At 44.7% G+C, this 14,939-nt stretch overlaps 1 protein-coding gene across 8 annotated transcripts in view; it reads left to right on the forward strand.

Moving 5' to 3' along the window:
- The first annotated feature begins 10,972 nt into the window (after positions 1-10,972).
- Positions 10,973-14,939, forward strand: part of slc6a16a (solute carrier family 6 member 16a) — a 44,229-nt gene continuing 40,262 nt past the window's right edge. For 6 of the 8 annotated variants that reach the window (XR_015480539.1, XR_015480538.1, XM_087244132.1 and 3 more), the window contains exon 1: positions 12,938-13,152. Coding sequence is in view for 1 of the 8 variants with exons in the window: in XM_087244130.1 (XP_087100256.1) it covers positions 11,047-11,109 (63 nt within the window). In the remaining 7 variants the exon portion in view is untranslated. Of the gene's footprint in view, positions 11,390-12,937; positions 13,153-14,939 lie in introns of those variants that run through there. The other 2 variants (XM_087244133.1, XM_087244130.1) reach the window with 2 other exon arrangements.

Below are 14,939 nucleotides of genomic sequence, written 5' to 3' on the forward strand. Positions count from 1 at the left end.
ATGGCAACCAAAATCCGTCATTTGATAGACGTCATAGTGTTAACATCTACACAACGTAAAGTTGTAAAATCATTAGACGTTGATTTTTGGTTGATTTTACGTTGGACATCGGATATTGGGTTGGCGTTCTGACGTCAATCCGATTTTCATTTCCAAGCAAAATGCAAAGTCCCCACAACGTTCGGGTACAACGTCAATCTGACGTCATGTTGATGTCTTGTGCCTGCTGTGTTTAAGGCCATTTCGGTCATCATACAGTAAACATCCATCATCTTCTCATCAGTGACATGCATCTAAACAGCTGCTTCCAAACAGTATGCTGCAATTATTAATCACCCATGTCTTGAGGTAGTTCATTATGATGCGATTTACCTTCTATGTGCGTTTTGATTGGATAGGAATCACAGGACTGATTTTTCTAATCCCCATAGACATCAAAAATATAGTAGTGACTGCAGGTTAAACGAAAATAGTGGCGTAAAGTACCGACACTGCACTAAAATATACTCAAGGGAAAGTAAAAGTACACATTTTAAAACTACTTAGTAAAATCCAATTCCTGAAAACAACTAATCAATTACAGTAACTTGAGTGTTTGTAATTTGTTACTTTAAACCACTGCCATTTACTTTAATCAAAAATTAATGTTGACTACTGAATAAACATTGATGAAAAACTTCACACTGATAAACATTCACAGAGGTTGTGATGAAAATAATGTTGTCATCATGCAAGAATAGTTTTAATGGGTTGCAATAAAATTTAGCTGATTTATTTTAGAGGTTTAGTGAAGGCGGGTCAAATGGCAAATTGTGTATACAGACTTCCAAAACACCAGGAGCACTGAAAAAAAAGAAAAACTATTTATTGCATTTACTATATCTTTTTAAGGTATAGTGGTTGCCAACAATTTATATGGGTTTAATTTAAAGAAACAAATTAAGTTGAACTTTACTAAATTTAATTAGTTTTTTTTTTTAATTCAGCCCATATAAATCGTTTGCAACCACTTACCTTAAAGGTACCAGAGTGTAATTTTAAGGCTTGGTTGTCTTTAAAAGATGCAAAGCAATGTGTGCTCATGCTTAGTTTGTAAAAAAAAAAAAAATCATGTTATTTTTTATATATCTTACTTAATATCTTGATTATTTTCAGCTACTCTGCTAACATGAAAAACAACGTCATATTTCATTTCCTAGTTCCTCTGCTTGGTCAGTTAATATAATGTGCTGTGATTCGCGGATCGACTCCACGTCACCAGGAAAAGCGTCACGCCTCAAATAGTATACTCTTTAGCGCTGTGGAAACACTCAGGCAGAGTAGCTATTAGCCGTATCAGTTTGTGCCTGAATCAGACGGAAAATGACACAGAGAGCACAGCTTAACCTCACGCCTGCTCTCTAAAATAAAATCTGACAAGTGTCTTTCGCATATATTCGGAATAAGCATGTGTAAGTAATATGAAACATTCTCATATCTTTTGTGAGTTCCTTATTTGAGATGTAGAACGCAGAGAAAGCGTCCGCATAGAGCAGAGGTCACCAAACTTGTTCTGGAGGGCCGGTGTCCTGCAGATTTTAGCTCCAACCCTAATCAAACACACCTTAACAAGCTAACAAATGTCTTACTAGTGTAACGAGCGTACACATGCCACGTCGCCCTGGTCGCTAATTCAACCCAGCTGGACCATCATCAACACAGGATCGCTCACAGCTGGATGTCATCAAGCAGAGAGGCATATAAGCCAAGCCCACGCCAGGAGAAGGAGAGCTTCATTCACCCTATGACTCCCTGTGCTAATGCTTGTCTCTCTGTCTCTCCACAGCAGACTCCAGTTCGTGACGATCCTACACCCGACTACTCACTGTCCTTCACCTACTTCCCGGAGCACCAGAGCACCTCACCTCAAAGAAGAGCACCGTTTTCACACCTCACACTTTGTAAATAAAGCACCCTCCGGGGACTTGTCTGTAAACTTATCCAACTGTGTTGCTGTTTTCCCTCTGCCTCACTACAACTGGTGGAGAATGCGCGCTATATCAGAGGGAAAAATTTCAGAAAACAGCACTTTACCAGTAAGGAGAAATAATCGCTGAATTTTTTTCTTGTTTCTTGTGTTTACAGACAGGCATCCGCTCTCTCTCTCTCACTCACGCTCTCTTGCTCGGCTGTCATCCTCTCCTGAGTCATGTCAATCGAAGAAGTAGCACGCCATCTAGCGGAAATTTCAAGAAGACAACAAGTGATAACTGAACAGCTCACCGCCAGACAAGACCGAATGGAACAACAGCTCCGCCAAGCGGCCGGGTCTAGCCAGTTCCCTGAGGTGAGCGCTCACCGTTTTATCACTAAACTCAGCGACCTGGACGATATAGATGCTTACCTTCACACTTTCGAAGTAATTGCTGAAAGAGAGAGATGGCCGAAGGAAAGTTGGGCGAGGATGTTGGCACCATTTTTAACTGGAGAAGCTCAACGAGCATATTTTGCATTGGAGACACCGAAAAATTATGACTATAAAGCATTGAAGAAGGAGATACTCGCCAGAATGGGACTCTCCAACATAAGCGCAGCACAACAGTTCTCTCAGTGGTCATACGACGAAAAGCAGCCGGTACGTACCCAAGCAGCTAACTTATCTCGATTGGGGCGATTATGGTTGTTGGGAGGAGATCCTACCGCGGTCCAGGTCGCTGAGAAAGTGGTGATTGAGAAGATGATGAGAGCGTTACCCAGACGGCTCCGCACACTTACCAGCATGAGGAATCCCGACTCGCTGGCCGCCTTGGTGGAGGCGGTGGAGCTGGCGGAAGCCCACGTGGCCCGGGAGACTGGGGAGAGAGCGGCTCTGCCACCCCGGAGGGTAAATGCGCCATGGCGACCGGTGGAGGGCACAGCACGACCAGGCAGCAGACCGGCGGTCCCCAGCCCAGTCGACGAGCCGATGCCCACAGAGCCCACATCACACTCAACCCCGGCCTGGACGGCAGGGTGCGTGGTACATCGCAACGTCCCTCCCGAAGCTCCCACCCGAAGAGTGTGCTTAGACGGGAAAACGCAAACAGCCACGTTGGACACAGGAAGCGCCATAACCTTAGTTCATCCAAAAACATTAAAGACCCATCATGAAGGAAAAAGCCGAATCCCAATTACGTGTGTGCATGGGGATACCCGCCACGTACCCTCTCAGAGAGTGACCATCGCGACGTAGTCGGGCAGCTGGCGCATCGAAGTAGGAGTGGTTCCGGATCTTCCCGTACCCCTCCTTCTGGGCAGAGACTGGCCGGGGTTCGATGATCTCCTCACCCACCATCAGGCTCGATCGGCTCGTCCGAAGAGAAACAACAAAGGACGGGCTCAGCGGGACCGCCAACCAGCGCTGATGGCCACCGAGAGCGACAGAGGGGGTGAGTCATCATCGGCTAACCTTTACTTTGATCTATTCCAACAGATAACTGCAGGTGGCGATTTCGGAAGGGCACAACGTGAAGACGAAACATTGAAACACTGCTGGCCACAAGTCAGGATCATTGACGGTAACGAACGGTTTCCCAGCCCTCACCCCCTCCCACATTTTATTGTACAAATTGGTCTGCTATACTGTGTCGCAGAGAGGCGGGGGGAAAGGAAGACACTATTGGTTGTCCCGAGGACCAAGAGGGAGACGGTTCTGGAGCTGGCACATACTCACCCGATGGCAGGACATCTAGGAGCGGCCAACACGATTAAAAGAATCAGAGATCGGTTCCACTGGCCCGGGTTGGATGGAGAAGTTAAAAGGTATTGTCAGGCATGCGACATCTGCCAAAGAACGTCTCCCCAACGACCACCCCCAGCCCTCTGATACCGTTACCCATCATCGAGGTGCCCTTCAACCGCATTGGCATGGACTTGATAGGGCCTTTGCCGAAGTCGGCCCGGGGACATGAGCACATCCTTGTCATCCTCGACTACGCCACCAGATATCCGGAAGCGATTCCCCTGAGGAAAGCGACATCATCGGCGATCGCAAAGGAGCTGTTTTTATTATGCAGCCGAGTAGGAATACCAGCGGAGATACTGACCGACCAGGGCACCCCATTCATGTCCCGGTTGATGGCAGACCTCTGCCGCCTCCTAAAGGTAAAGCAAATAAAAACATCTGTTTATCATCCACAGACTGATGGCCTGGTAGAGCGATTCAACAAGACACTGAAGCAGATGCTCCGTAGGGTGGTGGCAGAGGATGGGCGCAACTGGGACCTCATGATCCCGTACGTGCTATTTGGGATCAAAGAAGTTCCCCAAGCATCCACAGGTTTCACTCCCTTCGAATTGCTGTTCGGCCGTCAACCACGGGGACTATTGGACGTGGCTCGTCAAGCGTGGGAGCAGGAATCAGCCCCACAACGGTCGGTAATTGAGCACGTACGGGACATGAGAGGACGAATTGAAAAAGTCATGCCCATCGTCAAGCAACATCTGACCGAAGCCCAGCGCGCCCAACAGAGCTTATATAACCGGCCCGCCCAACCCAGAGAGTTCCACCCAGGGGACAAGGTAATGATCTTCATACCTACCACTACATCAAAGTTTTTGGCATCTTGGAAGGGGCCATATACAGTGGTAGAAAGGGTAGGGCCGGTAAACTATCGAGTCCGTCAGCCGGGACGAAGAAGAGAGGAACAACTATATCACATCAACTTGATGAAGAAATGGGTTGCAGCTCCAGGTCATCTAGTTGCCTTCTCAGAAGAAACTTCTCCCGTTGTCCATATAGGTGAGCAACTCTCACCGAATCAGAAGGCGGAGCTGCAAGCCTTGGTCGGTCAGTTCAAGGATGTGTTCTCAGAGAAACCGGGCCGAACCACCATTATCCAACACGACATCATCACCCCACCTGGCACCATCGTCCGGCAGAGGCCTTATCGAGTACCAGAAGCTCGCCGGCTGGCTATCAACGAAGAGATCCAAAAGATGAGGAAATTAGGAATCATCGAACCATCTCGTAGCCCGTGGTCCAGCCCCATAGTGATGGTCCCCAAACCCGACGGCACCCTCCGCTTCTGCAACGACTTCAGGAAGCTAAACAAAATATCTAAGTTTGACGGGTACCCCATGCCTCGGGTGGACGAGCTGCTGGATCGGCTGGGTGGAGCCCGATTCATATCCACGATCGACCTCACCAAAGGCTACTGGCAATTACCACTAAGTGAAAGCGCCAAGGAGAAAACCGCCTTCTCCACTCCCGGTGGGCACTGGCAATACCGGGTTCTTCCCTTCAGGCTCCACGGGGCCCCAGCCACATTCCAGCGAATGATGGACATCCTGCTGAGGCCCCACCAGCCGTATGCAGCAGCATACCTCGACGACCTGATCGTCCACTCCGAGTCATGGGAGGAACATCTATCCCGGTTACGGAGGGTGCTCCTTGATCTTCGTAGGGCTGGGCTCACAGCTAATCCCAAGAAATGCCACCTGGGTCTAGCAGAAGCCAAGTACCTCGGATTCCACATTGGTAGAGGTCTCATACAGCCACAACAGAACAAGATCAAAGCACTACAAGAAACTCCACAACCCACCACAAAGACCCAGGTACATGCATTTCTGGGGTTAGCAGGCTACTATAGATGTTTTATTCCTAATTTCTCATCCATAGCCAGCCCTCTGACAGACCTGACCAGAAAGGGGCACCCGGAGAGGATACAATGGAACAGAGAAGCGGATGACGCGTTCCGAGCCCTGAAGACGGCCCTCACATCCTCACCGGTACTGCACTCACCTGACTTCGGCTGCCCCTTCATTCTACAAACAGATGCTTCCGACTCGGGCCTGGGCGCTGTCCTCTCCCAGGTCCACGGCGATGAAGAACACCCCATCATGTAGGTGAGTCGGAAGCTTACCCCTGCAGAGACCCGGTACGCAACAGTGGAAAAGGAGGCCCTGGCGATTAAGTGGGCAATCCTGGAGCTCAGATATTATCTCCTTGGAAGAAGATTTACCCTGGTGACCGACCACCCTCCATTACAGTGGATGGCTACAGCTAAAAACAACAACGCTCGAGTCACCAGGTGGTTCCTGTCGCTCCAGGATTTTTAACTTCACAGTGCAACATCGAGCCGGGGCCTCCCACGGAAACGCCGACGGGCTCTCAAGGCTCTGGTCAGGATGGGCAGGTCTGTCAAGACATTCTACCCCCCCTCTCAATACTCTACCTTTCCTCCGCAGGAATCCCAGGACCAGGACAACGCTAAGGGGGGGGGAATGTAACGAGCGCACACATGCCACGTCGCCCTGGTCGCTAATTCAACCCAGCTGGACCATCATCAACACAGGATCGCTCACAGCTGGACGTCATCAAGCAGAGAGGCATATAAGCCAAGCCCACGCCAGGAGAAGGAGAGCTTTATTCACCCTATGACTCCCTGTGCTAATGCTTGTCTCTCTGTCTCTCCACAGCAGACTCCAGCTCGTGACGATCCTACACCCGACTACTCACTGTCCTTCACCTACTTCCCGGAGCACCAGAGCACCTCACCTCAAAGAAGAGCACCGTTTTCACACCTCACACTTTGTAAATAAAGCACCCTCCGGGGACTTGTCTGTAAACTTATCCAACTGTGTTGCTGTTTTCCCTCTGCCTCGCTACACTAGGTATACTTGAAACATCCAGGCAGGTGTGTTGAGGCAATTGGAGCTAAACCCTGCAAGGACACCGGCCCTCCAGAACCGAGATTGGTGACCCCTGGCATAGTGAGTCACTGCAGCGCTGCTGAAGCACTTTGTGTAAGCACTTCTCTCTTTGTGCTGTGTCCTTGGAAGCCCAAATAGAGAAACAGAAGTAGCTTTGTGGAAATAGCAGCGTTTGGACGCCATTTTAGCTTTCTCTGCTCTAACATTACACCACCTCTGGCCCCGCCCCTTTGCTGCGCAGGGTGTATGTGCGTGTGGTAAATGTGTGTAACCTGATGCGTTTGTGATCTCATTAACCCAGATGTATTTTTTTGTAGTCCCCAGACTTCGTTCGCTGTAGGCTTTGCTAAACTAAAGGCTTGTTTATACTTCTGCGTCAAGTGATCGGTGTGACCCACGGCACATGCAACGCGCTTAGCTGTGCATTCTTTGAGCATCTTACATTCAGACAAGTTGTTTATGTTCTCACAGCTACATTATGCATCCACTAAACTTTAGAATATGATATTGTAGTGGACCACCCCTTTAAAAGAAATTTGAAATTCAATAAATATTTGCTTTTTCAGTGAGGGTTAAAAAGTCTCCTACTTCAGTCTTTAACTCACATTGTTCTTTTTGTAAAGTAGCATGCTTGATTCATCGGTCGATGCAATTAGAGAGATATTATCTTATTTTACATAATCTATGGTGTGCAGTGGTTGTGTCGTTTTAATATTAATATAAATTCTGGCAACTGCTTTCAATGCATTGCCTAGCAAAGCACCAGAAACTGTGAACTAAGTTAACATGATACTTAATGTACCAGCATTTCCGCTGTGCATGGATCTGCCTTTCTGGAATGGAAATGCTGATTAATCAAAATTCCAAGAACAAAGGTCAGAATTCTCAGTTTACATCTTGCAATTCTGCCTTTTTTCTTAAGAACTCCAACTTTATTGCTTGCATTTGTAAGCTTAAAGATTTGTAATGGAGTTATTCTGGGAAGACGTCAAAACATGGAGTAAAAATTCACTGTGGGTTGACTCAAGATTTTGCTGTGGGGTTTTATGCAATAAACATAACTTGAAAATGATGACATTCAACAATCTGCACAGACTTGCAACCCTCATATTATTATCTGGCTATGATTTAAACAAACATATCTTTTGATATGGGTGTGTTTAATTTATGCAGACTATCCTCAAATCATATTCCCAACAAATATTATTTTACTCATAAACTGGAAAAAAACAACGATAAAACATCTTGTGGCAACCCATGGTTAATTTTTTCTTAAGGATTTGACTCATTCTCGAAGCACTATATTGGGTTTGTTGGCAATAAAATATGAATTTGCATAACTGCTTAATCAATTGGCATTAGCAAACTGAGAATTTTTGTTCCTACCATGGAGGTCCGGGGTTGCTCGTTTCCAACATTCTTCAGAATATCTTGTTTTGTGTACAGAAGAAAGAAATTCATAACAGTCTAGAATCACTTGAAGGTAATGGTAAATGGCTTTATCGTAGCAAAAATGTGGTAACTGTAAACTGTAAGAAAATCATATACTGTATTAAACAAATAAAGAAAAACTTACCCTTCTTCATCTTCGTTTTCAACAAACCTGCATCTTTCTGCGTGCTCTATGAATTTATCCCAGTCAGTCAGTCAGACTCCTGATATGAATTTTCGCAGGCCAGATTATCACAAAACTACTTAATAAAAATGTGATACACAATCCTAATCGCACTGCAAACAATTCTACAACTTCCCCTCAAATATTTTACAAACAGATATTGAATTTAAACTTTAGGTGCTTTCACACTAGCACTTTTGGTCCGCATCCAGGTTCGTTTGACGTCATAGTTCTTTACGTTTAGCTAGTGTGAACGTGTCTTCTGAACTCGGGTGCACACCCGTGAACCGTACCCGAGTCCGCCTGAAAGAGGTGGTTTGGGGTACGGTTCATGCCAACTCTGGTACGATTCACTTTTGATTTGAATGCAATGTACCAAATCACGGAAGTGAGCCGCCAACCGCCAATCCCGTTAGTGTGTGTGTGTGTGTGTGTGTGTGTGTGTGTGTGTGTGTGTGTGTGTGTGTTTGTGTGTGTGTGTCACGTTTCGTACCTTGGTGACACGCGCGGGACTGAGCCAGGGCAAACACAGTGATGTCTGCTTGTCTCCTCCAAAAACAGCTTCTGCAGACACTGTGGGATGTTCTGAATGTTTATAATATGTTTGCGGCTGATTGCTTTCTGTATGTCCAAAACCAACAGCTTTAGTTAAAGTGGAATGACTTATGTGCGAAAGTATTTCCATTTCGGCGCTTGCTTTCGTGACCGTCACCTAGCAACGGCCGTAAACAAAACAGCAGCTCGATGACGCAAGCGTACCCGGGTTCAGAAGGAAAAGACAGTATGGACACAAACCAACCAATGAGGTGACGGGGAGACAATCGAACTTGAGTACGGTCCAGGCAAATGAACCAAGTGTGAAAGCACCCTTAAAGGTGCAGTAGGTGATCTTTTACAAAGCTAACAGCTTAGCATAAATCTCTGAATCACAGTCCCTCCCCTGTCGTCTAGTGCCACACCTCCTTAAATACGAGCACAGCATAAGAACCCTCTCTTATGTGTTAAAAGCAAGTGTGCCGCAAGCCTACGTTTGAGTGAAGGTTTCGGCCGTTAGATCGCCCCCTGGGGGCTGGCTGCAGTACAAGTCATAAAGCCCGCCTCCTCCGTGTTAATGAAGGAGACTTGAGCCCAAATAAAAAAAAAATTACACTTGCAATAAAATGTCCCGAAAGATAGTTCTGGTCGATTAAGGCACTGGTTATTGTGCTGAAATAGGTGCAGATCTTCATTTTTGTAAACAGTTTGTTTTTAGCAGTAATTTAATGCTGGGCGTGTCATCGTGATTGACAGCTGTGATTGACAGTTTCTCAAAGCAGCGCATCTGAGCTTCGGCAGGAGACTGAAGTAGACTGAAATGTTATTATTCGATTTCTGTGTTATTTTACCATGACAAAATGAGTTCAGCAGTAAACTATATTTTCTGACATACATGATCCTGGTGGAACACTGTTTATTCGCTAAGTTCAGGGCTTTTTTCGGGCTTTATTAGTTTGCTGATACACGCCTAGCCACCCAGATAGCAAAACACAGTTCCGGCTAGATTCTCGCCTGCCGGAGACTTATCTCTTAAGCCTGGTTTATACTTCTGCGTCAAGTGACCGGCGCAACTCACGGCGCAGGCAACGCGCGTGGCTGTGCATTTATACTTCTGCGCGCTGTCTCCGTTGGTCTGCATTAACACTTCCGAAACGCTAGTGGGCAGTGCGGTGTAAATGTTCCTCTGTGTCGAGTTTTTTTTTTTTTTTTTTTTTTTTATTATAGTTTTGAAACATTACATAAAGTAAAAATACAACAATTGAGATATATATTATATCCATAAACATTACTATAATTACAAGAATCAAAATTAATGAAGTAATATATAACAGGAGAAAAAAAAAAGTATACAAAATTGCAAAGGAAAAAAAATAAATAAAAAATTAATAAATAAGATAAAAAAAAAAAAACAAATATTACAAAATACTTCTATACATATAAACTAAAATAATAACTTAGGATACACTCATCGACTACAGCGGGGGATCAGAACTAGAAAAAAATTCCTTCATGAAAACTAACATTAAATCATTCTTTTTGTTTTTAATTTGCATTAGAGACTTTTTCAGATTTTCCATTTCTAATAAAAAAATATTACATTTTGGTACACATTTCGCAAATTTCTGTTTATGTATAAAATATTTACCTTGTAAAATGTAGAAGTTAACAACATACTCGAATGTTCTTTTTGTGTGTGAAAAAGTGCAAATCACATCCTTTAAAGATAGCCTGTAATCTCTGTGTCGAGTTTCTTCGCTTCTGTTTTGCTATTCTGAACACTTCCTGGATGTACAAGTGACTCAAACTCGCTCATTTTGAGGCAGGAACCGGCGGACGTGCAACAACTTTAACTATGAGGTAAACACAGAACAAAACTTTTCATCCGGAGCTCCTTCACGGGACTCCACACTTGTAAACAATCGCTCGCGCCATTCGCGCGGCTCTCGGTCCCGCCCAGACTCGTCGGCGCTAGCAAGCCGACCAATCACAGAGCTTGCGCTACGCGTTGTTGCGACGTGTAGTTACAATTTTTGAGAGGTGCACGTCAGTGACGGCGACGGCAACGGCGATGGGCTATGCGTCAGCGCCGTAGCATACGCTGGTGTTTGACGCAGAAGTATAAATCAGCCTTTAGAGCTCAGACTGACTAATGTTACCTGTGCTGGACCTACTCCGGATGCCTGGACTCACTGCCCGATTCCAGTCCGAGTCAATCGAGCCAGATGCGGCGGCCGAGCGAGGAGGCGCTGCCGCATGCGAGCCGGAATCAGCCCGCGACGCCGCGAGTAAGTTAAGCCTGATTTATACTTCTGCGTCAGGTGACCGGCGTAACCCACGGCGCAGGCAACGCGCGTGGCTGTGCATTTATACTTCTGCGCGCTGTCTCTGCCGGTATGCATTAACACTTCCGAAACGCTAGTTGGCAGTGATGTGTAAATGTTCCTCTGTGTCGAGTTTCTTCGCTACTTTTTTGCATTTCCTGAACACTTCCGGGATGTACAAGTGGCTCAAACTCGCTCATTTTGAGGCAGGAACCGGCGGACGTGCAACAACTTTAACTATGAGGTAAACACAAAACAAAACTTTCCATCCGGAGCTCCTTCACGGGACTCCACACTTGTAAACAATCGCTCGCGCGGCGTCGCGCCATTCGCGCGCCTCTCGGTCCCGCCCAGACTCGTCAGCGCTACCAAACCGACCAATCACAGAGCTTGCGCTACGCGTCGTTGCGACGTGTAGTTACATTTTTTGAGAGGTGCACGTCAGTGACGGCGATGGCCACGGCGAAGGGCTATGCGTCAGCGCCGTAGCATACGCCGGTGTTTGACGCAGAAGTATAAATCTGGCTTTATGCGCTGCGGCCTGGAGCTGGCGCGATTGAATATATAAAACCCTCATATTTGTTAACGTTATTACATCCATTTGTGTTGATATGACAGCAAACGCATGCTGAGAAGTTCGGGGGGCGTAGTTGATTTTACATAAAGCGTTTGATTGGAAGCTCGACTCTGCTCATTTTCGCGGCTCCTCCTCTGGCTCCATCAGACAATCCTTCTGCGCATGTCTGGCTCCAATTTCAGCAGTCTTTTGCGACAGTTTGTGCCCGTCAAGCAGGCGTTTTGCCCTCAAGGCGTTCAATGGGGAAAAGGGCTGTCGCGTCGTCCATATTTTTTACAGTCATTGGTTAAAAGCGACTAGTGCTTGTCCTGCGGCGAGCAAGCCAAACTGACATGCTATTTCAGAGTGAATATCAGAGTTGCATAGTAAACAATATAAGGAGAGACTAGGCGGAATAGCGCTATTTACTTGTGTTTTGTTGTTAAACTAATTAAAATCTACATCATCAATACTGTAAAAGGTCCCTAATGGAACTGAAAATAGTCTTATCAATCTTTTATTGAAAGATTTTAGTGGCTGAACAACACTTCTGTGAAGATATAACATATGCTAGATAAGTTGTTAGTTCATTCTGTTGTGGTGACCTCTTCTATCCCAAATTGCACACAATAATGTCCATCATCCGTATACCTCTAACCCATTTCAATGATATTCAGCAAAAATAAGCAGGATAGAAACCTACTCATGAATATTATGACGTTAAATCTATTAATATCAGAAAGCTTCGATAAAGCGATGGCACCCTCGTGTGTCAAGAAAGGGCAGTTTTCCTTCTTGGCTGAATGAGAAATGTTACATAACATGTCAGCATGCTCACAAAAAGTGCACGACGAGCAGAACTACTCTCAGGAACTATATGCCCTTAACTCGTAGCATTCAAGAGAATAGCATCTTAGCATCCTATTGTTAGCCACATCCAATTGAAACTATGTATGCACGTGAATAGCAGTGTGCTTTCTCGAAATATAAACAAGAGGCGTGGCGGAGGGCGGAGCTTAGCAGTCATGCATTGCCAAGTACTACTAAACTGATTTACAGTTCAACGTCGCTCCAAGTGTGACATAATATAGCTTCGGACGCTTTATACACGCAATAAATGACTTTATAAAAGGAACCAGTGTGATGAGTGGGCTGTAATGTGACACAAAGAGCTGTCAAGAAGGGGGAGGGTCCCATTACAGCAGAGGTGAAAAAGCCCACGAGTTGTTCTCCAATGACAGCCCTGGTCTTACATTTGCCTTTCCAAAGTTGTACATTCGGGGTCCTCCTCCAACGTGGCGGTGTCGAAGAGAAGGGTAAAATATTGCAAGGGGGATTGAACGACTGGATTATAAGCCGAATCGATAACACTGAGTCTGCCAGTCGAAGATTAGCAGTTTAAACAAAACAAAAACGACCACAGTGAATCTCCCTCTGAAACCAGCTGCGAGGTAAGAGTCGGAGAACTTTGTCGCTGCAAGTTTTCTTCTCAGTGATCGTGACTGTAAACTTTTAAAGTACGTTTCTTTTCAATGCAATGCAAATGTGAGGTTTTAATAGTTTTTCAAATAGTTTGTATCCAAAACGCAAAAACTAACTAGCACATTATTTGCAAATTGAGGTTGCTTGTGTATTCGCACATTCGTTTAGTGACAACTTATGACATGATTATTTTTTTAACCGCGGTAAAGTTAAAGTTAGATTTACGTTTGACATACTTTATACATTCGGTTTCAAACCAATTAAATTTCTTGCTCCTGTTATAGTTTGAGCCAAAAATATGTCAGACAGACATAAATGTGTGCCCTTTATGTTGCACAAGGCTTCATTTCTCGATTACAAAAATTAACCATACGAATGAGTTAAACAATTCAACCATATGAAATTATAGAACCAGTACCAGAATGTTTAGGAAAACATCCTGCCTATTGCACAAGACACTGTTTTTTTGGAATTAGCAATTTATTTTAGAATATTTTTTAAATCACTTTTAATGTAAAAAACAGTAAAATTCAATTAAACTCTGACACTATTTGAGATAAAATATTCAAATCAATTCTAAAATTGCTTAAAATATTATTCTCTATGGTGCACAAGCTTTGTTTTTTTACAGTTATGCCTTTGCTGATTTTATATACTGAATCCATATTTTCAGTATACTGGATACCCTGTAAACACTTAAATGAATGAAACTCTCACACTGTTTGAGATAAAATATTCAAATCACCTCTAAAATTGTCTAAATATTATTCTCTATAATGCACAACTTTTGATTTTTACAGTTATGCCTTTGCTGATTTTATATACAGTACTGAATCCATATTTTCAGTATATCAGTGACACTGCTAACACTTAAATGAATAGAGAATAATATTTAGAAATTGATTTGAATCTTTCATCTCAAATGGTGTCAGAGTTTAATTGGTGAAGAATCGCAATCGCAATTTGAAATGCGCAACGCAGTGGTGCAGTAGGTAGTGCTGTCGCCTCACAGCAAGAAGGTCGCTGGTTCGAGCCCCCACGGGGTCAGTTGGAGTTTGCATGTTCTTCCTGCATTTGCGTGGGTTTCCTCCGGGTGCTCCGGTTTCCCCCACAGTCCAAAGATCACCTGTGTCCGTAGTGTATTCACGAGTGTGAATGGGTGTGTATGGATGTTTCCCAGTGATGGGTTGTGGCTGGAAGAGCATCCTCTGCGTAAAAACATGTGCTGTATAAGTTGGCGGTTCATTCCGCTGTGGCAACCACGGATTAATAAAGGGACTAAGCTGAAAAGAAAATAAATGAATGAATTTGAAAGGCTGCGATTAGATAAAAGCAAGAGGCTGCAATATAAAATGTATATATAAAAACAAGAATAACAAATAACATCTCAGGTGAGGGCTTCAAAATCAATCTGCTATGCTTCAGAAAATTAAACATGCTTTCTGCTATGGTGTCATGAGGCATCGCAAACATGGTATCGATTGTCGTGAACTATGCCACATTACACGAGAAGAAACGATTTAATCTTGTGTCACGACGTCCATTTGTTGTTTACGACTCCCCGCGATACCTTATGTCAAGGAAATCATGCGGAAATCATGTGATTTGACCGGGGCTTTATAACCAGCCAATTGAGTGAGCACACTTTCGTTCTGCCCTGACAAGTAGGGTGATGGCGTCTGCTGCTTCAGAAGCGTTAATAGATGGATTAAGATAAAAGGAAAAACAGCATTTGTAATATGGGAATATTTTGGTT

The sequence above is a fragment of the Danio rerio genome, chromosome 3 (genome assembly GCF_052040795.2).
Source record: "Danio rerio strain M-AB ecotype USA chromosome 3, GRCz13ab, whole genome shotgun sequence".
NCBI lineage: Eukaryota > Metazoa > Chordata > Actinopteri > Cypriniformes > Danionidae > Danio > Danio rerio.